The 27418-nt window shown below is 38.1% G+C and overlaps 1 protein-coding gene across 2 annotated transcripts in view; it reads left to right on the forward strand.

The window, feature by feature from the left end:
* LOC145982802 (uncharacterized) overlaps nucleotides 1-22718 on the forward strand; it is a 48358-nt gene extending 25640 nt beyond the window's left edge. The window contains exons 2-3 of one of the 2 annotated variants that reach the window (XM_083116169.1): nucleotides 14059-14719; nucleotides 21358-21494. In XM_083116169.1, the coding sequence (XP_082972295.1) occupies nucleotides 14059-14699 (641 nt within the window). In that variant the 3' untranslated portion in view covers nucleotides 14700-14719; nucleotides 21358-21494. Of the gene's footprint in view, nucleotides 1-14058; nucleotides 14720-21357 lie in introns of both variants that reach the window. The other variant, XM_083116168.1, reaches the window with a different exon arrangement.
* The last annotated feature ends 4700 nt before the right edge of the window (nucleotides 22719-27418 follow it).

The raw sequence follows: 27418 nt of genomic DNA on the forward strand, positions 1-27418 counted from the left end.
AACAGGACAACACAAACAAAATTATACTGGCCATAGTGCCAGTCGCCAGAGTCTCGTTAGTCTTTAGTCCAGGGTGCACTACGTGGAAGTGAGGTTGACTTTTGGGCGCCTACGTGGAAGGTACCCCTTACACCCCCCGACTCACTTCGAGCACTGACACTAAGTCAAACGATATTATTTATTCTAAAATGTTATGTGCATACACAGATGAACAGCTCATCTACTCGTGCAAAAAGTGCAAGTAAAATACATTCAAATAAATAAATTAACCAGGTTGTGTTATCCTAGCTTCCCTGCAAATGATCATTTCATTCAAACTATTGTCAATTGTTTGTGAAACATATGTGCGCAATTAGTACAGTGGGTAACTGAAATTCATTTCTCCGGAGAAATTTTAATCGGAAAATCCTTTAAAATATTTTTTTTGTTAAAATGGTGCAAATAGTTTTTCCATCACTTCAGAACAATTATTCACGTACCAATCGTTAGCTCAAGTTATTTCTGCGAGAATTACTTTAACTGATGATTCTCTGAAATTTGTGAATTGTTAGTGCACTTTTATATGTAAACTGGAATGCTAATACAGTATGCATGTGCATTGGAAGTAAAAAAAATGCCTATTTTAATGTATTTTTATTTTAGTTGCATATTTTAGAGCCCCTTTTTAAGTGCCTATTTGCATAATTTTGGTGCCTATTTCAGAGGTTTTCAGTGCCTATAAATCCGCACCCTAATCATCACACATCCTCATCTTCGCGATTACTATTTGTATTCTAATTTAAATAAATAGTGTGCTTTCAAGTGCTAGTGAATGCCTAAAAGATAGTACAATTTTGTTGCTGAGAAATATTTTTTTATTTGTGGCGATTTTATCATGATATCAAGCCAGAATCGCCACAATAAACTCATTAATATATTGATTAATATTCGTGTGCTTATAAAAATAAATAGTGTGCATTCATGTGCTAACTATGTGCAAACGTTTGAGCGTAATTTATTAATATGTGGTGATTTCCACTTGACATACGTTTTTCCACCGCCTCACCACTCACCAGTTCCAGGTAGAAACGAAAACGGCCGCCAGAAGGGAAAGGGAATATTTTTTCCTGTACCTCCCTTTCCCACTCGTCCCCACTGCAATGTTTGAAAGGTTGTGCTTTATTTATAGTACCGGAACAGATAAAGGGGATTTGTTTCCCCTCGATTCATTAAGAAATCCTGTGAAGAACTTAAAGAAGAAATTTCTGCTTTACTTATGGTCTTTGTATTTACACCACAACTTTATGCATGTGACGTTGTATAATATGTATGAACACCAGAACACTATGGGAACGTTGTGAAGCAGTTTCTGTCCAAAGTTAGTTATCAGATAACAAGGGTCACATATTCTGTTTATGAACTTCCTTATGGACATAAACATTAGTCTTGTCACTGTGAAGGACTTTTAATTCAATGGAAGCGTCACACTGTAAATCGTTCGCGACAACCATTCATAATGCGCAGCTCTTCGTGGATGTATCCAATTAAAATCGTGTGTAATGGCATGCGAACTTCTCTCCCTAGACATCACTTTGATCTCGACGCATTACCGATGCTCTAAACAAATTTTAAGGCATTTTTCTAACACCTCGAAAAGGAGCAAATTGGTACAAGAATTCAGTCATAACTTTTTACTGGTTAAAGATACTTCGAAAAAACCTTCACCATTTCATTTCTCGTGAAATTCTAGTCTGATTTGATATATCATATCACCCCCTTCCCATTTAAAATTCTGAAGTTGAATTCAAGATGGCTGACATCAAGATGGCGACCGACCGTGCGGGTGGCGTCAATTTGGTTCCCCTTTGGCCTGATAACGATTGGTCATCACCATTTCCATGTTGCGCGCTGCAGTGGCCTAGTACCGAGGGTGTTAAGTGACTTTTTGAGCCACCCTGTACAATTAAATTCAACACATTTTTGTACTTAATACGTCATTTGTATTTAATTCTTTTACAAACAAAATACAGTTCCACCAGAAGTGCTCCCCTGTGCTTAGCACCACGCCATGAAGGCGTATAGGGGTGTGGGGGTAACGCCCCACACTTTCTTGATCCGGTCATGAGTGGGGTGATGTGATCAGCATCACACCCCTGACCGCCGGTATGCTGTAGCTGATAAGGTGCAGGACCACCTTTAGCTTCCAAAACGGCCTGCAGTCTCCGAGGAATGGACAAATACAAGTCCTGGATGGGGATAATGGGATCTAGCACCATTCTTCAAGCAAACTATGGTCACAATCCTTCTCAGTGTCCGTCTGTCTCTGTCACGCAGTGTCTTCCACGCAGCTGTTTATCTGATGATGTCTTTCCGGACACACTATTATGTTGTCATGATTTTGGATAGAGTCCCTCTCTATACGCCAAATAACATGGCTACTTTGGTCACAGAGGCCCCTGCAAGGCAGGCACGAACAATTTGCTCTCCTTGAAACACTGTCATCTCCGACATGATTCAGTATCAACTGCACTGCACGCTATCTACAGTGCACATGTCGACTCCTACCAGTCCGACAGGGTCCTATCTCACGGCGCAAGACAAAAGAATGTCGCAACGTGTCCGATTTCAAGTGAAAAAAGTGTGTCGATATCACCCGTTCCGATGTTGTGGTGTTTCCATATTTTTGTCCATCCCCTGTACATTTTTTATGTTGGTGATAATGTTTAAGAAACTTTTTCGTTTTACCTACTTTTTACCTACTTTATATCTTTAATTTTTACGCCTGTTTTTTTAATTTTCAATGACATTTTTAGAATGTGTTTTTAAAAAATTCTACATAACTTAGTTTTCTTTCAAAAACATTATTTATTAGCACATTACGATGTTGCCAGTTGCCAGAAACAATTACAAAGCTGGGAAAAAGAGGTGAAACTCTTATCCATTAAAGTCTTGGAGGAATCGGTGCAGCTACTAATTGAAGTGTCAGGAGAAAAAGTTAGCTGTTGCAGAAAAGTGCAAAGGTGTAATGAGTAAAAATGTAGAACTGGAAAACTTGAAAACGATTTGTGATATTGTTAAACGAGAAAAAATATTTTATTCACGATATGAATCCAGTTCTTACAATAGCCTATTTCATGGGTGGTCAAATGAGATCATTTTCTCGTTATGAAAATCATACTTTCTGACGGACGGCTATCAATGAATGTTCAAGAAAGCAAAAAAGAAAAAAAAAACTAGTGGTTGTGTGTAATCAAGGCAACAAATGAAAGTAAATGTGTTGTTTACATGTTGATTTTAAAATGAAATTATAGAGATAAATTATTTGGAACTTTCCCACTTTATTTTTTTTATTGTGCCTATTTTTTAATTTGGTGCCTATTTTCCACATTATAAATGCCTTTTTGTCTGCCTATTCTAACCAAAATAAATGCCCGAACTCCGGTGCAAGTTATGAAAGTCATTCTTAGTTATCCTTGATATCACACACCTGGTTAGGTTAGATAAAACAAGAACAAGCAGAACATTAAGCGTCAATGAAGCAGCTTAGAGTTTCTAATCCGACTAAAGTCAGAGATTGAAGTGGGACGAGTGGAGGATTGTTTCTGCCTACTAAAAGATCGACCAAGAAATGGAGTCATATTTTCCTTTATCTTATAGAAAATATAACAAACACCCCCGGCTGCTGGATTGTGTGACAATGCTCCTTTTTAGGAGCAACACCTGACTATTTGGCATGGGCACATGTTGGGAATTGTTTGGTGTTTACTTGGATCAAAATTTCCCTCATTCCCCCTTCCGACCGGTTTAGGTGGTTAGGCGAAATGGGATGCCATCCGAAATTGGGGTATTTGTTCCAATTGGCCAAATGGTTAGTGCAAGTTCTTTATATCAGAATTACTTTAATTCACAACTCCCTGCGAAGATGAATTATTAATTAATACCAGTGGCGTGTCCAGGATTTTTGCAGTAATTTCTATCATTTACTGCCTTTCACTTTTTTAAAATAATACTGGAGCAAAGGGAAGGGGTTATGACCCCCACCGATCCCCTCTTGGCATGCCACTCATTAATACATTTCTGGCTGTCATATCCCTTGTCATTTTGAAACACATGATACCTCCTCATACAACAACATTTTTTCACAGGCACAACAAAGCAAATGAGTAATGATTGATTCCCACAAATCTTTCAGGGGAAATAAAAGAAGGGGAGAGCTGGCTGGCGTCGTTACGCCCACATATATGATGAGTCACCAACAGGTTGTCCAGTTTGCTTACCCCGATTGAGGCTTTCAGTCAGTTCAACAACAACGAAGGCTTACATTCAACATAGGGAAAGCCAAAGGCGCATAACAAAGATAAAGTAAGCAAAAATTGCAGAATAGGCATTTTAGGGACGATTAAGCAAAATAGGCACTCACCTAATAGGCATTTATAGGTAATATAAAAATGCGTTTTTGGACTAGAAACACCATGAAACGAATTAAAAATATTAAAGCCTATTTCTTTTTAGACCCGGTGGAGGAGGCACATTGTAGTTCGGATCCAACTTTAAACAAGAGGTGGTCATTTTCGTTCAATCTCCCTCACATTCATGCCTCGCCCTCACACGCCTTCACCCTCATATGCCCTCACGACTCGCCTTTCACCCTCATGGATTTTCCTTGCCCTCGCCCTCACCCTCACATGCCCTCACGACTCGCCTTTCGCCCTCACGACTCACCTTTCGCCCTCACCCTCACGACGCGACTTCACCCTCACCCTCACGATGCAACTTCGCCCTCACCCTCACATGCCCTCACCCTCACGATTTGCCTTTCGACCTCGCCCTCACACGCCCTCACCCTCACAACTCTCCTTTCGCCCTCACCCTCACACACCCTCACCCTCATGACTAGCCTTTCGCCCTCACCCTCACACACCCTCACCCTCACGACTCGACTTCGCCCTCACCCTCATGACTCACCAGTCACCCTCACCCTCACATCCCCTCACGATTTGCCTTTCACCCTCACACGCCCTCACCCTCATGGATCGATCTCACCCTCACACACCCTCACCCTCACAAGTCTTCGGAGGGTGAGGGTGAGGTCTGCCCTCATGAGGGTCGCCCTCCGGAGGGTGACCACCTCTGTGCATGACACACTTATGCATCCGATTTTTTTTGTCTGATGCAGTACAACATTTCGTCGGACAAAGTTCCAGGCTCTCAATCCTAAAAAAACATATCATTTTCGTCAGTAATCAATGTTCCTCTGCCAGCTCTACTGATTTTTCACTTTTCGTCTACTGTTATTGAATTGAACAGGCTGGAGCTTTATACGAGAATGGTCCAGAAAGTACATTCCAATTAGCCATAAATTGAAACACAGAGTTCGGTAATCATTGACATTTTATTGTCTTAATTACAGTGACCCATAACTTACTTTTTGACATATTCACCACCATTCTTCACGTATTTGTGTGGTAGGTAGGTGTGACACTACATTTTGTATGTCCATGTCATGTGTCTGCTTCCAAAAATTGGAACCATCTGTAAAGCAGCGTTAGTGTCAAAACGTATGTCCTGCCAGAAACTGCTTCAGCTGAAGGAAGAGATGAAAGAGTTAGCGTGTGAAGGTGGGGCTCCCACTTAAAGTGATGCAATAGAGGCCACTTGCGGTCAGGTGTGTGGGGTTGTGCATGATGGATCTGCCTTTCATGAATTGTCTGCACCATCGTCTTACCATACTGTCACTTATGGCATCCAGTCCTTACACCTCTCACAAGTTTCAGTAGACCTCTGCCACCATCCACTTCTGAGCGTGCAAAAATCTGATTACAGCATGCAGTCGGTATGTGAGGACTGCCATCTTTCTCAGAGTGGAGCCAAGCTAACTCCTGCCAGCCCCCGTAGCAGAGTGGTGAGCACATCGAGCTACAGCTGACCCCTGTGGCAGAGTGGTTAGCACATCACGCTACGATGCCAGGGGTCCTGGGTTCGAATCCCAGCCTGAGTGTCCATTCATCAGTTTCATCATGTCGTCACTCATCCCCATTTTCGCAAATTATCCAAAAGTGGCACAAAAAGCAAAGTGAAATAAAGCAAATTAATCAATCAACATCGAGCTACAACACCATGGGTCCCGGTCTGGGCATGGATGTTTGTGAGTGTCCATTCATCAATTTCATCATGTCATCAATCATCCCCATGTTCACAAATTAGCCAAATGTAGCACAAAAAGGGAAGTAAAGTAAAGCAAATCAATCAATCAATCAATCAACAAAGCTAACTCCTGTTGTGGGACCTGTCTTTATGGCTGTGACCTGCTGTTGCCACTTTTACCTACGAAGAAACTTTTGGTCAAACAGCCAATTAGGCTTACTGCTCCCCCCCTCTTTGAGCAACCATCGGCAACCTTAGAATCCCTCCTCCCTACAGAGGCCGGTAGGGAAACAGGATTTTGCCAAAATAACCATTCTACGCTGTGAATACAACCAGGAGGTAACTTGGTCCTGGTATAACACTGTTCTTAAATCGACTCCCTTCACAATAATGCGACTGAACCACATTACAGACACATACCACCTCATCCTATCTGTATGCGCACGTCGTTCTCCAACCACAGGTGCAGTGTTCCAACGATATCGGAACTTACTTTCTGGATGTGCCTCATATATAAACTTATGGACACTGTTACTAACAGCATGTTCCTATCTTATCCTGTCTGATTAGCAAAATCAGATGCTTGTGCAGTACAGTAGATTCCCCTATTATAAATTGTTTGCGTTAAGATTTTAATAGATATGTATACACACACACACACACATACACACTTTTTGCCAGCAATATAGATAACAGTGTGTTGTCAGGTTCACAGTACTTGGATATACTGTGAATGTTTGTGCTGAAACAGAAGTCACATTGATAATGTAAGGTAATATGACACTTTGTTTTGCACAATTCCATTGCTTCAGTATGTTTAGTCCCGAGAAGCAGGTTTAAGATATGTTAGGGATTTGGGTGCCAAGAGGATGCCATGTGTTGCCATGTTTACATCAAACAAGCTGCTAATTCACCATACCAATATATCAATCATGTGTACATGGATTAAGTTGTTAGTTTGCTTTATATAGAAAAGAGACATAGGATACAAGCATTAATGCTTCAAAAATAAGTTTGCAGTCATGGTTCTTGCAAGCAGCAGGCGAAATATCAACATTTAATAACGAGGAAGATGAGAAATTGCAAAATTTCTTCATTAAAAACAAGTAATTTACTCTAAACTAATTTAGTTATAACTTGAAAATTAATCAAATATTTTATTTAAGCCTGCTTGCAAATGAGAGAAGCCCTGTCTGTAAGTCCCTCCCTAGCTTGTGAATTGTAATATTTTTTCAAATTCACTATTTTTCAGAACGAATATAAATCATAGAGAAATTCAGTCAGTTTCTTGTAAGCTAATATTTAATACAGTCCATACCTGAAAGCTGTATGAGTTTGTTTTTCATGTACAAATACATGATTTAGTTCAAAATTGTCAGGGGGAAAATGCAAAATTTGTCCTGGAAAACCTTGAAAAGTCAGGGAATTTTATTTCTGCTTGTCTGTAGCCACCCTGAATATGAAAAAGTTGGAACTGTAGTGTTTTCAGAAGATTTACGGTATTTTGAGTGACGTCAAACCCATGTCACATCATTAAGACTTCTTTAGTCATTAAGAAACAAAAACAGCAATTCTGTTAGATCAGGTGAATGGGTTGAAGTTTGGGTATCCACTCATTGCTATGAACTAATCTACAAGGGTCGTTCAAGGTTGACCAGGACTTTTATTTCTGCAGAGGAAATAGGTAGCAGAAGAAACACCAAACTATGTCAGTTTTTCAAAGTATTCTACGTGCGTGCCTAGGCACCGTTGCCATTGTTCTGGCAGCTCCCGAATTCCTTTGGCGTAGAAAGAACTTGGTTGTTGTTGTAGCCACTGGAGGACATCGCTCTGCAGTGCTTCGTCTGTCGTGAATTTCTTCCCTCCCAGATGGTCTTTAAGGGGTACAAACAAATGATAATCACTGGGGGCTAAATCCGGACTGTAGGGGGGATGGGGCAGAACTTCCCAGCGCATGTCGGCCAGAGTTGTTGTTGTCACATTGGCCGTGTGAGGACGGGCATTGTCATGGAGAAGAATGACATTTCCAGACAACATCCCAGGTCTTTTCTTGCGAATGGACTTTCGTACAGCACCACTCAACAATGTGGAGTAATACTGGGCATTAATCGTGCTCCCTTTGTCCAGAAAATCCACATGGATAACGCCCTTCATGACCCAGAAGACACTTGCCATGATCTTTCCAGCGGACGGCTGCATTTTGCTTTTCTTGGGGGGCGGGGAACCTTTATGCCGCCACTCCATGCTGCGTCTTTTGGTCTCTGGGGTTGAATTGTGCAACCATGTTTCATCACACGTGATGATGGATTGCAACAATTCATCACCTTCTGCTCGAAACCGATTCAGAAGCTGTTCACAGACTGTCCTGCGTGTCCACTTCTGATCGAATGTCAGGTGGCACAGAATTTGCGAAAGCGTAAGTGGTCGTGAATGATTGTCTCAACACTCCCAACACTGATATTCACCTCGGCAGCAATATCCCGCACTGTTACTCGCCGGTTCTCAAGAATCATTTGCTCAACACGTGCGATATTCACTGGTGTGACTGCAGTCGGGCAAATGTGTCCATGCGCTTCATTTGTCACCAGCTCCCGTCCTTCGCGAAACTGCTCACACCATTCGTACACTCTTGTCCGCGACATCGTTTGTTCACCATACTGTGCTTGCAATCGTCTGAAAATCTCAGCTGGTTTCACTTTCTCATTCACGAGAAATTTGATTACACACCGCTGCTCCACAGCCACAGACACACTGCTTGCCGCCATGTTCGCTACAACTGCTGCGCATGCGCGAAATACGTCATGCCGGGGCGCTAGTTACTCGCGAAGGAATACATTACGTCACCCGCACGTTTCATCATGATCCAGCTATTCATCGATTTTTTACTTGCAAGTTCTTAATTCATCAGATCTTGAAGGCTGAAAGGTACTTAGCCTAAGTAACTCACTCACTTTCTACGATTTTTAAACCCGAAGGTTTATGGCTGGAGCAACATAAGCCTTCCATCTGTCCCTATCCTGGGCAAAATCAACCCAATCTTTCCATCCTGACTGATTTCCTTTAGGTTCATCTCAACTTTATCCCTCCATCTTCGTCTTCCTAGAGGTCACTTACCATCAGGTTTCCGAACAAGAATCCTGTAAACTCTTCTTTCCTCTCCAATTCATGCCACATCTTTTTTCTCCAATTCGTGCCACATCTTTCCTCCAATTCGTGCCACATCTTTCCTCCAATTCGTGCCACATCTTTCCTCCAATTCGTGCCACATCTTTTTTCTCCAATTCGTGCCACATCTTTCCTCCAATTCGTGCCACATGAACTGCCCACCTACGTCTTCTTGATTTAATTATTCTAATAATACGTATCTCGACATGAATACAAATTATACATTTCGAAATTATATAACCATCTCCAATCACCTGTCTCCTCGTCCCTTTTAGGTCCAAATATTTTTGTAAGGATTTTATGTTCAAATACTCTTCATTTAAGTTAATCTTTTAGTGCAATGGCCCAAGTTTCACATCCATACAATACTACAGGTAAAATTACTGTTCTTTTTGTTGTTGTTGTTGTTGTTGTTGTTGTTAATTGTAACTTTGTTTCATAGATATTATGTGAGAGGATAAAAGTTTATGAAGAGAAATGTGTTTTGAGCTTAAGGCCATCCGGAAATGTGTAGTTATTGGAAAATATCCCAATCATTTTTACTAGTTTTGGCATGGTTAGAATGGGATATTGTGATCCACTTTTGTCAACATGAGGATGTTACAACAATAAAATTTCTGTATCATGAAAGAACCTCCAGCACTTATAGCCATAGGCTTGGTATCTTTGTAAGTGCCTTTGTTGTCAACCCAGCTCTGCTGATTTCTGATGGAGGAGGACAGAGCGACAGAGGTCCTTCTTGGATACGTCAATGGCTGACAATGTATGCAAGTATTTGCTGGTGATAACTAGAGAGAAATCATAAAATACGCGCCAAGTTAACAGTGAACTGGATGTTCCAAGTGTTGAATGGAAAAATCTTGCCTCCACTACATTATGTGAATGTGAAGGATACGATTTAGAGATTTGATCGAAGAAGGGAAACAAACTTATGAAAAATTCATAGCAAAATATTTTCTAAACAATTTTTATTATTTTCGTATCAGTTACAAATAAAATGGGTTTTTCTTTCATTCATATTTTCAGAAATCAAATTGGGGGCATGTAAAAAAAAAAAAAAGGGTCGATTGGTTATTACAGAGAATAAAATCAAGCTATACAAGTGCAAACACTGGCTATTTTTCTACATAGTCACCATGATGCTCCAAGCATTTCTGGTACCGTGGAACAAATTTATGTAGACCCTCTGCGTAGAAATCTCCACCTGGGATCTCAGCCAGTTGAGAACTGATGTCTTGAGAACTTCACTATCATCGAAAAGTTGGGAAGCAAGCCACTTTTTGAGGTGAAGGAACAGAAAGTAATCACTTGGGGCAAGATCGGGACTGTATGGTGGGTTATTAAAACGTTTCCATCGGAATTTTTGAATTGTCGCAACAATACGGTCAGCTGTGTGTGGGTGGGCGTTGTCATGAATAAGCAGAATTCTAGACCGTAACATTCTTCTTCGCCGGTTTCGGATGACACGTTGCAGATTAGCCAGTGTTTGGCAATACACATCTGCTGTGTTGGTTTGTCCCGGTTCCAGGAATTCCATGAGGATTACACCTTTTTGGTCCCAAAACACGGTTGCCATGATTTTGCGATGTGATGGTGTTTGCTTGAATTTCTTTGGTTTTGGTGAACCGGAGTGACGCCATTGCATGGATTGCTGCTTTGACTCACCAGTGACGTACAATATCGAGGTTTCGTCTCCAGTCACTATGTGAGAAAACAAGTCATCCCCATCCTTCTCCCAGCGGGCCAAAAAATCACGTGCTGATTTCATTCATCTTTGTGAGTGTTCGTCAACATTTTTGGCACCCACCTCGCACACAGTTTGCGATAACCCAGATTGTCCCTTACAATTCGGTGCAATGTTTTATCAGACACTTCAGAAAACACCTTGCCTAGATCAGTAATGGTGAAACAGTGATTGGATCCCACTTTCTCATCAACACGTTGTACAAGGTCGTCCGTCTGAACACTAGGCCTGCTGCTCTGCTTGTTGTCATGAACATTTGAACGTCCTTCCCGAAAAGCACAGCACCATTGTCTTACCTTTCCTTCAATCATTACTGTTGGTCCGTAAATGGCACACAATTCCCAATGAATGTCAGCTGCACTCAATTTTTTTGTGTTGAGAAATCTAATCACTGACCTCACCTTGCATTTGATGGAATTTTTTATTACAGCAGCCATTTCAACTTCCTGCTACTCGCACATATGCACCTCCACACTGAGAAATATACCTCTGTTGTAGGCACAGAATACTAAAGCATGCTTCTGTGCACGCGCAGCTTCGTCAGTGTTGCCAGTCCCAAGTAAAAAGTTATCAGGCTTTTTTTTTTTTACGTGTTCCTCGTATATCTTGTATTTCTCTTAAAAATGTTATTTAAGGTAAATTTATAAATACAAAAAATAGTATTTTAAGGGTTCAGTTCATCTAAAGTCTTCTAACAAACATTTCGTAACGTTATCAAATATACAATACTATTGTATTGTTCAAGAATTATTAAGACTTAACTCAGAGTTATTCTCAAAGTGAGTTTATCTACAATACCACTATTTTTATTTTTCAAAAATAGATTTATTGATATATTATGAAAGTTTACACTATTTGGAGCATTTCTGAAAAATCCTGAAGTTGACAGGTGCCACCGTTCCCGAGATATATCAAATCAAAAGTATCCAATATGGTGGACTCTTTTTCAGGATGGTAACCATCAGCACGAAGATGGTGATTGGCTACTCGACTGAACATGTCGTAAGTGGTATAACAATTTATTCTACCAAGTTTTATGCTTTTATCGAAAAGTCAATGATTCACGACTGTGATAAAGACACTTTTTTCGTGCTGTCCTCCATTTGCAGACACATTTATGGTTCACCTTCCATTAAAATATATTAAATCTGATTTTGTTTTAAAGCTTATAAATTAGGCTACAACTTTTATTCGAAACAATTTTTTGTCATTTAATTTGTTCAAAAGTTACAAGGCAAAAACTTCAAAAAGTACTAGAAAAAATTTACTTTTTGAAGATTATTTTTAAGCTTACAGCAAAACCATTGACATTATCAAAAAATTAAAGAGAATCTTTTTTGTAGCCCATCTAATGAGGATTAAGACTAAAGAAAAATTTCCTGCCTACGATGATTGATTACGGAGATATAGGTCAATAACTGAGAGTCTGCGTAGTTGATGTTGGGGGTGCTGGGGGGGCAAGCACCGCAAAGAGGGGACTTTGGGATTTTTCACTACTAGTAGTGTTCTAACAACTGACCAAAATTGAGCTTTTACGGAATTATTCTCGACATTGGCCTTTTTTTGTCCTTCATTGACTGGGCTATATACCCAATCAGGGAAGTTTCAGTCAGAATTAAACATACTGCAGACACTATCTTCAAAATGTTATTGTGTGTGTTCCTTTATAGTTTTATCAACCATTTTGGTTTGCCTCAAACTGCCCCACATTTGACATTTACAGCCTGTGTTTTGATCAAACACTTTCTGCAATGTGTAAGTTCTGATTTTCTTTAAAGTGTTTTCTGGCAATTTAACATAAATGTTAAATGTCATATTATACTGTACAAAGTTATTCATATATAGTTTGAGTTCAATACTTGGTATATTATGACTAACCTTTGTTCGTAAGAAATAACATTTTAGTGGCAATATTGGATATTTAAGAAGTTTTATATTATACAATGTCTTCATTATTCATGTAATTCTTCTTTTTATTTGACTGGAAGCATCTTTACTAATTCGTTGTTTTAAAAACTAACATTTTTATAACAAGAAATATAAAATTATATACATAATGTGCAAATTTTGAATGTCCCATTTTGTTGGTCAGCAAGGATGTATCCTTTGCCCTCTTTGAAACACTGTCAGCTCGGATGTGATTCAGTATCAACTGCACTGCACGCTATCTACAGCGCAACTGTCGACTCCTACCAGTCCGACAGGGTCCTATCTCATAGCGCAAAACAAAATAATGTCTCACCTCGTCTGATTTCAAGTGGAAAAATTGCGTCGATATCACCTGTTCCGATGTCATGGTGTTTCGATATTTTTGTCCATCCCCTGTAGCACCAGTAAAATTTGATCTCTTGTAATTTTGGAGAAGTAATTATGATTATAAAACAGTCACTAAAAGTATATTACCTTTGTTATTATTATTATTAGTTCTAATAGATAGTTTCAAAAAATATTTTAAATTTGCTAACTGGTAGATGTACACATAGTCTGTAGAATTTTTTTTTTATGGGTTAAATTATATTATGCTTGATTCTGTATGTCTTCAATGGTTTTGAAATAGTTACAGGAGTGAATAATTGTGGTTTTGATTTTACCCTTCATGAGAACTGGTTGCAAGCTATTTTCTATTGTAGGTATAAAATACTTGGATATCTCAATTCGTCAAGGCATAGCTCATCCATCATAAAATCCTTTGACATGTGTGGTAATTTGGTATAATATAGTTGAATTGTAAGGAGTATGAGTTTTATATATTCTTTCACATGTTTGGCTCTTTTCTGGGATCCATAGATTACAAGGCAACAAATATAATAAGTTTTCTATGGCATTACTTCAAACATTATTGTGTTGTCAGGGAATTATTTTTGTAATATGATATCTTGCTGTGATTTTTTTTATCTGTACAACAGATGTTCATAGCAAACAGTGATATTATCTAAGTATATTAATAATGTATGCAAGTTATGAAAATCTTTTGTTCAAAATACTAATTTCTCAGTCTTGACACATGCCTATAAATTCCTTTTCAGATAAATTTCAATGGAGTAAGCAAATGACACATGCTTTGATATCTGAATACAAAAAGTACCAAGATCAGTTCTTGGACAGATCGGTTAGAAGAGCAAATCTTTGGAATGCAATTTCTCGGAACATGAAAGAAAGAGGAATGTACGTTACGCCTGACCTCTGTCACAGCAAATGGAGAAACATGAAAAAAACATGGAGGGACATTTATGCGAGTAGCAGAAGCGAGTTTTCGAAAAGAAGATGGGAATTCTATACGGAACTAAAAGAAATATTCATGAAGGATCCAAACATTAATCCTGCATTGAGGCCAAGTGACTTGGATGAATCGGAAAGCGAACCCGTTGTGAAGAAAAGGTCCATTTCAATTCCAAATGTCAAGTGTAAGGCAAGTGAAGAAACTGAGAATATAAATTTAATGGTGAATGATTGTGAAGAAACAGAAGTAGTTGATATTCAGCCATTTGTAAGTGTACCACAAAATTTGTATTCTGACCCTCCAGTGTGGTTTAAGAATTTCTTGGAATTTTACGAGAAGAACGAAAGGTTTAAATTGGAACTGCTCCAAAATATGCACAAAGAAGTGATGCAAATTGAACAGAGAAAGTGTGATTTATTGGAAATTTTAATCAAGAAGCTTTCTTAGTTAATCTCCTTCAAACAATGGTAATATTTCAAGTTTATATATAATATGAACATACATACATACATACATACATATATATATATATATATATATATATATTATACACATACAGTATATATGTACTTTATTATTATTATTATATACACATTTCAAGCAGTAATGATGCAAGAAAGTATAAGTGGAGGGGTTACATTGGGCCATCCATGCTTACAGCAAAACTAAGATCAAGAGTCTCAAAAATGTGAAATTAAGCATGTAGCTAATAGAAAGATATGCAAGGGGTCTTAAGGGTTAGATTGAAAGCATTTATTATTATATCAATGAAGTTTTTTTTTTTACCCAGCCTATTTGGAAATAACCAAAATCTTCTTTAATGTTGAATAAATAAAGTTTTTCTTGTTCATCTATCTTGGTGGTGGTGCATTTAATGATCAAGTCACAATCTTGCCATCAAAGGTTCTGGATTTGAATACTGGCCTTTCAAGGATTTTATCATTCATTCTTGTCTTTAGGTGATTAGCCTAAAGAAGTAGGAAAAAGTTATACAGAAATCTATATTAGTTAAACATTTAATGATGCCGATCTCCACAATGGATTACTTAGCACAGCTGCTATGATGCCAGAGGTCCTGGGCTGGGCATTCATGCGAAGGTTACTTCATCAGTTTCATCCTCATCTTTGCAATTAGTGAAAAGTGGCAGAAAAGTGAAGTAAAATAAACCAAAACAATCAAAATCTATTCACAAATAACAGCCAGTATTTTTCTAGAGTCCAGTGATACACGATGCAGACTAGCACTTTTGTGGAGTCCTAGTGTTCAACAATTGTGTCAGTAATGTTTGCCAAAAGTGATTTCCATGAATGAATTGTAGATAATGTATTATCATTATCCCACAAGACAATCTCTGAAAATTGATACTGTGTGGCTTAGTTGCAAGGTAATAACTAAATTTGATAGTCTAGTGTTTGTACTTGGCAGAAATTTGTAAGTAGGTCAATGTCAAAGCCATTTGAAAAGCTTTCCATTATTTGAACGGACAATGCATTAGTTAAGCAAATAATTTTATGCTATCTGTTTGCTTCAAAATTTACATTCCAGTGCATTTATTAATTGATTTTGTTATTTTACTTCACCTTTCTGTCATTTTTGGCTGGTAGTAAAGATGAGGATGAGCGATGATGTGATGCCCAGGATGGGATTCAAATGCAGGCATTGTAGGGTGCTGTGCTTACCACTCTGTCATGAGGCCAGCCAGTGAGTGCATTTGTGAACAAGATACTTTGTTTTTCTAAAGCTGCATAATTCAATTTAATTGTAACAAAAACAAGTCAGAGATGATAAGGAGATATGGTGTTTGATTACTGATTGTGGAATTGTGGTAATGCAGGAAATGAAAACACTTTTAGAAATATTACAGTAGAATATGAAGGGAAAATTAAAAAAAAATATGAAGAAGAGAATATTTAGATATATTGTGTTTTTTTAAAAACAATTGCTAGTTTTAATAGTTTTTAATAGATGACTTTGTAAAAGTAGTTGCAAAGGGAAAACACTTTGATCTGTCAGTGTGGTAAAATATATAATAGTAATACCATTTACTCTGACAAAAAAATGAGCAATTGATTGCTGCAATGAAAAAAATATTTTTTTTCTGGTTTCAATTGTAATCAGACTGAGAGGAAGAAACACCATTAAGCTTTGCTCAATTAAGAAATCAGGCTATAGAAATTAGAATTTTCATACAAGTGTCTCCTCCCCCTTTTTTGTACAGTCTATATTTACTTTCATATCACCTTGTGTAGGAATAAATATAGAGTAGGGTGTCTTGTATGTCTACAGTAATGTTTTGATATAATGAATGCAAAATGAAGAACTGCACTGAGCAGTAGTAGGTGAGAATACTGCTTTTGTATTACAGTAAAGCTTACATATGGTTAGTTGTATGAATGATCCACGTAAATTTGTAAACTTCAAAATATTAAACATCTGCCCACTTTCTCGGTAGTTTTATGATTGTTGCCTTGTAATTAAAGGGTCCTAGATTTCACTCTCAATGAAAGTATTTAACAAGTGGTCTGAATGCAATATACACAAAATTAATATGTATTCCTAGTTGTATGTAGTAGCACTATTATAGAACCCACCAAAACACAATAGCCCAGTCTACTTCACTGCACTTTATGACACCGGGCAGAGTGCAGGTATAAGGTCACCCTGGTGCAAGGAAATTGTGTTCAACCAAGTATATGCTATACACAAGAAGAGCAGTGTTTGAGTTCAGATTAAACAAATGCCTGAATGCTGCTTTAAATGCTCATTTGATTGGTTAACATGTACCATGTGACAATACACCGCAATTCACACTGGTCCAGAATGTAGAAGATGACTCAGTGTTACACTTTATAACCAATTAAACATGTGAGTGCAAAGAGAGTCAAAAAGTACTGCAAACTAGAAAATCAATACTTGCAAACAATGTTTCCAGGTCCTCCCCAATGGCGTAGTGGTAGCATCGTCACCTTGTATAAAGGGGTCCCAACAGAGGCACATAGTGATTTGGATTCCACTTTAAGCTATAGGTCCAGTCCCGATTACCCTTACTGTGCATAAAGTGGACTTGAAAGACCAACTTAATCAATCAATATGTTTCCATTATTATTACGAGGGTCATCCAGAAAATGAAGACCGTTTGGAAGCACAATTCCTCCAGAAAGCATTCCTCGCCTTCTGTTTCGGATGGTTCGCCGTAGTTTTCTTAGAGTCGCACAATAACGATTTCCATTGATCGTAGTGCATTTTGGTGGAAATGCACGAGCAGTCTTTTGTTTGAATGCAGTGACCACCTGGCTTAATGAACTGGTGGCAGAAGAGTATAACATGGGAATTCTGAAGCTCGTGCCCAGATACGACAAATGTTTAAATGTAGGAGGTGATTATGTAGAGAAGTGAAGGAAGCTTCAGATATGTAACAGAATTGTTTTTTTTTCCAAAAAATATTGTGTTTTTCATTTTGTATAACCAAACGGTCTTTATTTTCTGGATGACCCTCGTATTATAAATTATTAATTTTATTACATGTAAAGATCGGATCCTGGGTAAAGCACCATGTTTAGTATCATCCTGTATCATTATCATTATTAATGAGATTAAATGCAAATGCAAGTCTCAAACCAATATGCTGGCCCGATTGGTCATGTTGGCACACCTCTAAATTGGTGTCTACATCGAGAATAGCCAGGTATTATATGTCCAGAAAATAATGCTTCGTTTCTGAGTTTGCAATCAGAGCGATGTTGAAATAATGTGTGACAGAAAGATTTTTGTAGGTAGGAGAAAGTAAAAAGTTAGAGCAGTCTTAAAATCAGCACATTTGAAACAGAGAAAGTGAGTAAACGTACAAGGGTCGTTCAAGGTTGACCGGGATTTTCATACGTAAAAAATCGATGAATAGCCGGATCATGATGAAACGTGCGGGTGACGTAATGTAGTCCTTCGCGAGTAACTAGCGCCCGGCATGACGTATTTCACGCATGCGCAGCAGTTGCAGCGAACATGGCGGCAAGCAGTGTGTCTGTGGCTGTGGAGCAGCGGTATGTAATCAAATTTCTCGTGAAGGAGAAAGTGAAACCAGCTGAGATTTTCAGACGATTGCAAGCACAGTATGGTGAACAAACGATGTTGCGGACAAGAGTGTACGAATGGTGTGAGCAGTTTCGTGAAGGACGGGAGCTGGTGACAAATGAAGCGCATGGACACATTCGCCCGACTGCAGTCACACCAGTAAATATCACATGTGTTGAGCAAATGATTCTTGAGAACCGGCGAGTAACAGTGCGGGATATTGCTGCCGAGGTGAATATCAGTGTCGGGAGTGTTGAGACAATCATTCACGACCACTTACGCTTCCGCAAAATCTGTTCAAGGTGGGTTCCCCGCCAGCTGACATTCGATCAGAAGTGGACACGCAGGACGGTCTGTGAACAGCTTCTGAATCGGTTTCGAGCAGAAGGTGATGAATTGTTGCAATACATCATCACGTGTGATGAAACATGGTTGCACAATTCAACCCCAGAGACCAAAAGACGCAGCATGGAGTGGCGGCATAAAGGTTCCCCGCCCCCCAAGAAAAGCAAAACGCAGCCGTCCGCTGGAAAGATCATGGCAAGTGTCTTCTGGGACATGAAGGGCGTTATCCATGTGGATTTTCTGGACAAAGGGAGCACGATTAATGCCCAGTATTACTCCACATTGTTGAGTGGTGCTGTACGAAAGTCCATTCGCAAGAAAAGACCTGGGATGTTGTCTGGAAATGTCATTCTTCTCCATGACAATGCCCACCCTCACACGGCCAATGTGACAACAACAACTCTGGCCGACATGCGCTGGGAAGTTCTGCCCCATCCCCCCTACAGTCCAGATTTAGCCCCCAGTGATTATCATTTGTTTGCACCCCTTAAAGACCATCTGGGAGGGAAGAAATTCACGACAGACGAAGCACTGCGGAGGGATGTCCTCCAGTGGCTACGACAACAACCAAGTTCTTTCTACGTCAAAGGAATTGGGGAGCTGCCAGAACGGTGGCAACGGTGCCTCGGCGCGCACGGAGAATACTTTGAAAAACTGACATAGTTTGGTGTTTCTTCTGCTACCTATTTCCTCTGCAGAAATAAAAGTCCCGCTCAACCTTGAATGACCCTTGTACCATTCACAAGTCACAAAATGCTAAAAGCAACTTATATGATTTGTAAATGCTACTGTGTAAGTAAAAGTTGTAGGTAAGTGGTAGATATTTACATCCTGTTGGATGTGTGTTGGTGCAAAACTTTGACAAAGTCCTGAAATTTATGAGTAATGAAGTGGTTCAGAGATGTACTTGTAGAGGGAAAAGTGTAGGTTAAGGTCTAGAAATCTTAATCTTACAATATTATGATAACCTGCATGTTGAGGTTTCTGACTTTTTTGTCATCACTGAAAATTTGTGAACTTACCCCTTTTCCTGCAAGAAAATAGCATTTTTCAGTGCTGAGAATATTTCAGTAATTGTCATTTCTTGATAATTGTAAGTAAGAGCTGACACATTGTGAACTTTAATAAATACAGCTAGCTTGTTGTGGTACTGATCCCTTTCACTTGAAAAGAGAAATAGTTAACAAGCAATTCATGCAACTATGGAGGATGAATTGGGGCAAATCGAAGTTGCCATTTATTTCATAACATTAGTCCTATTTGCTTTGCATTTGTATTTTGTGCATAATTCTTTTTTACTTCTTCCATGCACAACATGTTTCGTAGTCACAAGTCGGAGTTTCTGGATGGTCCAAGTTGTTCAATTATCATTTACAAATTATCTATGTAGATGTCAACTGACTGCGATATCAGAGGTCCCATTCCAGACATGGATGTATCATTGTATTTGCCCCATTATCCATTTCATGTGTTCATCATCCATCCTCAACATTGCAATTAACCTAAGATGTAGAAAAGTGAAGTAAAATAAAAAAAAGAGAATAAAAATTTTAACTTGAAAGGTGGAGGTGTGAACTACAATTCCTCCCGTTATACCTAGGACATGTTTTATGAATATAATAAATCTTAGGCCATGTGTATATAGGAGATGGTAAATTGGAAGATAGATAGCATACAGTATACACAGGTCAAGGACATAAAACCTTCAAATACGTCCATCTGTGAATGCAGATGGTACCTTAGCTCAGAAAAAGGCACATTGTTATGGCTTCTATTTTACAACTATTGCTGAAAGTAATTATTATTATTGAAAGCATGGGTGAGATCCCTGTCAGATAATAAAACAATCACTCCAGAGTTGGAGACATCCTCAACTGATTTTTTTTTACAACCCAGCGATCAGGATCTTGTCACTAGCAAGATGTGCACAAGCTCAGGGGATTTCCAATCCCTTCAAAGATCAGACCAGTTCGTTATCTGCTATGTGTACATGGCTTTACTGTATCATCAAAATTATATGTTACTTTTTGTGCTCAATTCGTTTTTCTTTACAGTAATGATTTGTAATATTTCTGGTATTGACTAGGGCAGGGGTTCTCAAACTTTTTCCTTTCATGGCATCCTTAGTGTTTCAAGATTTTTCCATGGTGCCCAAGTCAGAATGTAGGCCCTGGAATGCTCAGTTAGTGTGGTTAGGTTGTTTGCCTTAAGTTAAAAAATACACATATTCTACATTCAGAAATATTTTACATGTAAAAAGTACTAAATAAGCATATTTGGAACAATCATATATCATATCATTTCACTGAAAATGTTGAAACATTTCGTGATGCCCCTGTATGCCAGCCACGGCAACCCAGGGCACCGCGGCACACACTTTGGGAACCACTGGCCTAGGGTATCTATGAAGCAATAAAGATTACTAAAAAGAGTGTGGACATCAACCGAACATAAATAGTAATAAAATTATAAATAGCAATGAATAAAGATATAGTAATCATAATAATTAACGTAGCATTCATAGAGCCAAAGATTTAGTCTATCCATGCTTTTTTTTTTGTCATCATTGAATAGTACGATCAATTTAATTTTGACTCCAGGTACATTGTAAATAATTTAATTAAGAGTTAAATTATGTTATTCTCTGATTGTTTTTCCTTGTGTCTACATTATTGGGAATTTCTTTTCCAGAGAAATATGTATGGAACAGACAAATGACATTAATGTTGGTAGAAGAATACAAAAAGTACCTAGACAAATTCTTGGACAAGTCAGTCAAGAAGATAAACCTGTGGAACCAAATTGCTGACACTTTCAAGGAACAAGGGATGGAGGTTACAGCTGATATGTGTCACAGAAAGTTTAGAAACATGAAGAAAACTTGGCGAGACATTCACACAAGCAACCGGACCGAGGTATCTAAAAGACGGTGGGAATTCTATGCTGAACTGAAACAAATATTTTTGAAGGATCCAAAAATGATAGATGAATTGAGGCCCCAGCGTGACTCCTACGAATTGGAAAATGACCCTTTGACTGTTCCGAAACAGCAAGTGCTTGTTTCTGTTGTGAACACTCCGAGAAACACTAAGGTGAACGCTCAAAAGACAAATGGACAAGTGGACGCACAGTTGCCAAGGATCATTCAGATACATCCAGCTACAAGTGAATCCGGTTCAGTTTCAAGTCCTGAACAACCTGTATGGTTCAGAGACTTCTTGGAACTGTACGACAAGAACGAAAGAACAAAGTTAGAACTGTTGGAAAATATGCACAAGGATGTGATGGAAGTTGAACAAAAGAAGTGTACTTTATTAGAAACTTTGATCAATAAACTTAACTGATGCTTTTGTGAACAAAGCCAACACTTTAAAATGTATGTAATTAAACACAATTATAATTAGGTTTTTAAGTAGTTAATTATGTGTTTCTGTATTTAAGTAAAAGTTCCAAAATTTCCTTCTAAATCTGTCCCTGTTCAGTTTGTAGATGTATTAATAACTTTAGTATATTCATTGTTAATAACTAATGTACAACAGTTTTTGGTTCTCAACTATTTCATGAGGCCAATAAAGTGTTATACATAAAAAGTCAATAAACACACAAAGGTATGTGATTCTAATTTTAAGAACAGATCTCATCATGTATAAACATGTACTGATATGTTAAAAAATAGAACAATTCTCTCAACATCTGCATGTCTTGTACATTGAACCTGTCTATGTAATAGAATGCTGATTTTAATCCATTTTCAATGTAATTATTAACTAATTTACAATACAGGTTTTTAAAAATTAAATTTATGCTTCATGCAGAGGCATATTTTTAATATATATTTGTTAAATGAAGAAAAAGGTAATGCTGACATGTAAAATTGGACTCACACCAGGATGTATCTACACAATAAATATTTAGAGATGATTCAAGCAGAAGTGGAGGGTCTCACAGAGATTATCAATGGAGGGACTGAACAGTAAATGTAACTAAACTTTCATCATCCTGTGCTTTCCTGTATAATAATATAAATATGCTGCAGTTCAACATTTTGACTTATTCCTCATATGAAATAGTGAGAGAACAAATGCCTATGACTTATTCAGGATTGAAACTAGAGGTGGCCACTTTTTATTTTCTTTCACAAAATTCAAAATAAAAAAAATCCTTTTTTTTTAAACTAAAAAAAGTACAATTTTTTTTCAGGAACGAAGAACTATTTTTTTTTAGAAACAATAATGGAAAAATAAAAGGGGGGACCCCTGAAAAATGTCTTCCTCCACCCGCATACATTCGGAGGTATGCGCTATTGTCCTGATGTCTTAAATTATACCGGAACGTCAGTTACACGAAATATTTAACGGATTCCCCCCGTTTATCTTTTGTTCTTTATTCTTTATTTGTAATTTCCATTTTTTTTATGACCAGAATAATCATTGGTTTACATATAATAATGTTAGTAGGGTTAAAATGATATTGTGTTAAATTTACTATTATTGATTAGAAACAAGAAACTAATTTTAAAAAAAATGAACTCTGAAAATATAAAAATTCAGTTTTGAAGTTTCCATTCATAAGGTCGAGTTTTCAAAACCTGCCATCTTCAGGTAAAAACTACATTTCGCTGCCATGTGCTGGAATATCATGAGGTAAATTGTAACATACAGCCATACACCCTTATTCGGCTGCACTTCTCAATTGATGTTTCAGTCTGATAAGATGTATGGTCTGTAGGAATTATTCTCTTGATACAATTTGTGGTCAATGGTGAATAAGCTAAGTAAGCAGTTTGAAATGTGTGTAGTACATGTGTGCTTCTAAATACCGGCAATATGCAATGATTTGTATGTAATAAAAGAAAAAGAAGACAAATCAGGTCAACAAGGAAAATAGTATTTTCAAAATACTAAGGTCAGGTCAAGAAGATGAGAATTTCAAACAAGAAGACAAAACTTTCGTACAACTTCTAAATATTCCGACTTGGTAGGAGCTTATGTAGCCACATTGTTGACATTGTTGTAGTGATGGGGACACAATTATATAAACAGTTAGCTTTGGCAACAATACTGTGTGCTTCAGGCCCGTACCCAGGATTTTTTTGAGGGTGAAGCCACATCCGAAGTGCTGTAGGATTGAATGAATTAGGTTTTTTTACGTTACTTTTCTGCTACTTTTGGCTAATTGTGGCGATATTGCTATGATGAAATGGGTGAAGGGACACACACATAGAACACCCATGTCCAGGCCAGAAATCAAACCTGGGACCCCTGCAGTCGTAATATGATGTGATAACCATTCTGGCACGGTGGTTGGCTAAATGCAGGAGTATTAGATGTGACCACCAATGCTATGGTAGTATTGCAACCAGAGCTGAACATACTATTGTAGAATTCAAATATTATGGACTAAAATTACCGGTGTACTCCTCGATAGACCCCTCCTCTCCTGACAAACTGCAACACTGGTATTTGCAGATGAAGGTTGTCACATAGCAAACAGCTTGGTGCTTATTTACATTCAATTCTCAGAAAGATTCAAATAGTACTGTGTTTGCAAATTAACAATGTTTCCAAATTACCTTTAATTTTCTTCTACCAAGACCATTGAACAGCCATGATAATTCTATAAGAGAATAAATACCTAAAAAGTATCAAAATTTCACAACTTACGTGAGTGAGTATAAATTTATCCAAACTACGTTCTCCGTACACAGAGTTGAGGGTTACCTCCCCTCCATGGGACTGATTCCCCTCAACTCTCACTTCACCAATCCAATGAAAATTTACGTTCTTCCTCCGCAGCTCTCGAAACTTCGGCGGTGACATGAAAACCCAACTCAGCGTAATCATTACTGACTTTATTCCACTTTTTAAGAAAATATACCCACCCCTCCTCTAAATTGCCGTGGTCTCTATTAAGTTTATTACCATTTCCGGTGCATATATGTGCAGCCTCATATACATTCCGGTCCAATTTATTACTACTTTTTTTAATAATTTCTCTTTTTACGATTTTATGTTTACTTTCAATTATGTGTTCCGAGAGACCGGTTTTAGGAATCCCTTCCCCAATATCTTTATCATGCTCCCCCCATTGGATTTGCATGCTCCTTCTTTGTCCAACATATTCCCTCCTACATTCGCACACAAATCTGTAAACACCTTTCTGCCCTTCAAGGTCTCCTTTGCCACCCCCCCCCCCCTTCTTATATTCAGTAAAATGCTTTTCAATATTACGGGGGGTTTTCGCTCCACATTTAACACCCTTTCATGGCTTTTTCTATTTTTTCCGAAACCCCTTTACGATAGGAAATACCGACAAAGTAAACTCCATTGTTCAATCCCTCCTCTTTTTCAATTTCCCTATCAGCGATACTGGTTATTTCATTCCTTACAATTCTCCCAGCTTTCCTAGTGATTCTATTCATCTCCAAGATTGAATGCCTGTTCTTAATGCAAAAAATTGGGGGATTGCTGAATTTCTTGAAATGGGGGTACCAACCCTTTAGTGCAAATGGAAAAGAACAGAAAAGGGAGTTACAATTTAAGATGCTAGGGGAATGCATAAGAGAAGTGTATGGGCAAACTGATCTAGAAATTTCTTAAAAAGGTGGAATAAAGCTGGTAATGATTACACTGAGTAGGGTTTTCGTGTCACCGCCGAAGTTTCGAGAGCTGCGGAGGAAGAATGTGAATTTTCATTGGATTGGTGAAGTGAGAGTTGAGGAGAATCAGTCCCATGGAGGGGAGGTAATCTTCAACTCTGTGTACGGGGAACGTTTCCCACACGCCTTGCCATACAGCTGGTTGGAATTCCTGGGCCGCTGCAGTGGACCTGCTTTTAAACCTTTTAGTATTTTAATATGGGCTTTTAGGAACACAGGAACTTTTACTTCGTCACAGTCAAAAGTTTTTATAAGTGATTTTTACCCTAGCCTTCAACCTATATCCCTATAGAACACTTTTTACGTGACACCATGACGGGTGTCTAGATATTCATGTGGACCTGAAGGAGGAGGAAGTATTGACCTCCGAAACGTAGTTTGGATAAATTTATACTCACTCGCGTAAGTTGTGAATTTTTGATACTTTTTAGGTATTTACTCTTTTATATTTGATAGTGAGTAACATATACTTCATCATTATGTTATGATAATTCTATATGTTTATAAAATAAAGTCGGGACAGGAAATAAGTAGGGATGTCTGGTAGGCTTGCATCAATGGTAATAAAACTAAAATTCAATACAGTGTGCATCATAATGGAATAAACAACCTATCAAGTTGATTTTTTTTTTAAAAATATCTGAAACATAACAATGAGGTTTGTTGTATAACAATGAGAAAATGTACAAGTTTTGTTTTCATGCACAATACTATAGTAAAGACTGTCATATTGGTGCTGGTGTAGTGTTAAAGAAAATGGCAACTTTCACAGATGCCCAGACCTTACACCCCTAGACATTTGCATTTGGGGCTTTGTGAAATACGAAGTGCCACCTATGGCACAGAATGCGCAACGGCTAAAGGAGAGAATAAGAAACATCCTTGCGTTGATGGACGAGGAGTTCTTTTGAAAAGTGTGGCAAGAACTCTTTAATTTTGATGGGATATGTGTCGCATATCTGACATTTGTAGCCATTGGTAGACATTCATAGAAACTTGAAGTGGTACTGACTGATACACAACAAATATCATTGTTGTATTCCATATAGTTTAGTTGAAATAAATTCTTAAAGTTGTTTACTCTATTATGATACACCTTTTATTGCAAGACTGCAGACTTTTGGAGCCTGCCTCTCTCCACAACAAACCCATTCATTTATGCTAGGATGAAATCAAAATTCTTGCAAAAGGAAAAGGGGGTCAAATAAAAAAAAAGGTCAATGTTATTTCTGTAGGTTTTTATAGGTTCACATTAAAATATTTTATAGTTAAGGGAGGGGGGGGGGCAGGGCCTCTACCCTGGATTTGGTCCTGGTGTGTTTTGCTTCAGTATGCAGTTCAATTCAGTACAAAAAAAAAAAAAAGCAAGTTTGAGCAAACTGAAATGTAAAGATGGATGCCAGTTAAGCAAAATGATCAGACATTTAAATTTCCTCTTATACTAATAACATAATTCCCTTTTGGGGAAAGTACATGGAAAAAGCAAGAAAATAATGAATTTGTGAAAAAGACATTATCTTTTGACACTACAATTTTGAAAACAAGTTCATGGAGCCAAATAAAGTTCTATGAAAAATGAAAATTTTTCTATAATTAGAAAATCGAGAGACCAAAGAATAAAAACTTTTTTATAAACAAAAATCTCAAAATTTATCGGAAATGATAAGCTACAAACAAAATCGAAAAATTTCACTTTCGAAAATCAAAAACCAATTTTCTCGAAAATGGCTATCCCTAATTCAAACTTTTTCCTGCATGTGGCAATGCAGTCTAAAGCATGCTTTGGGCTCTGGGTACGGAACATGAGCAGGTTCGAGTCTTAGCGGGGAAAGCATAACATTTCTCCTGAGATCTCGGCCCGTGTTTGGGACCGGTGGCTACCCACCATTGTGAGGAAATTAGGGAGCTACAAATGAGTAGCATAACCTGGCCATAGTAACCTACAACAATGACTGGGGGTTCGTCCTGATGGACTGGTTGGATGATATTCCACCTTGGCAGGTGGGAGTGGCCCTTATGGACTGTTGCACCATGGGATATTTATTTAGTTCAAACTCAAGGTCTTATTTCAATCAAAATGATTAATAACCAATG

The sequence above is a fragment of the Lepisma saccharinum genome, unplaced genomic scaffold (assembly GCF_977018435.1).
Source record: "Lepisma saccharinum unplaced genomic scaffold, izLepSacc3.1 HAP1_SCAFFOLD_427, whole genome shotgun sequence".
Classification (NCBI taxonomy): Eukaryota; Metazoa; Arthropoda; class Insecta; order Zygentoma; family Lepismatidae; genus Lepisma; species Lepisma saccharinum.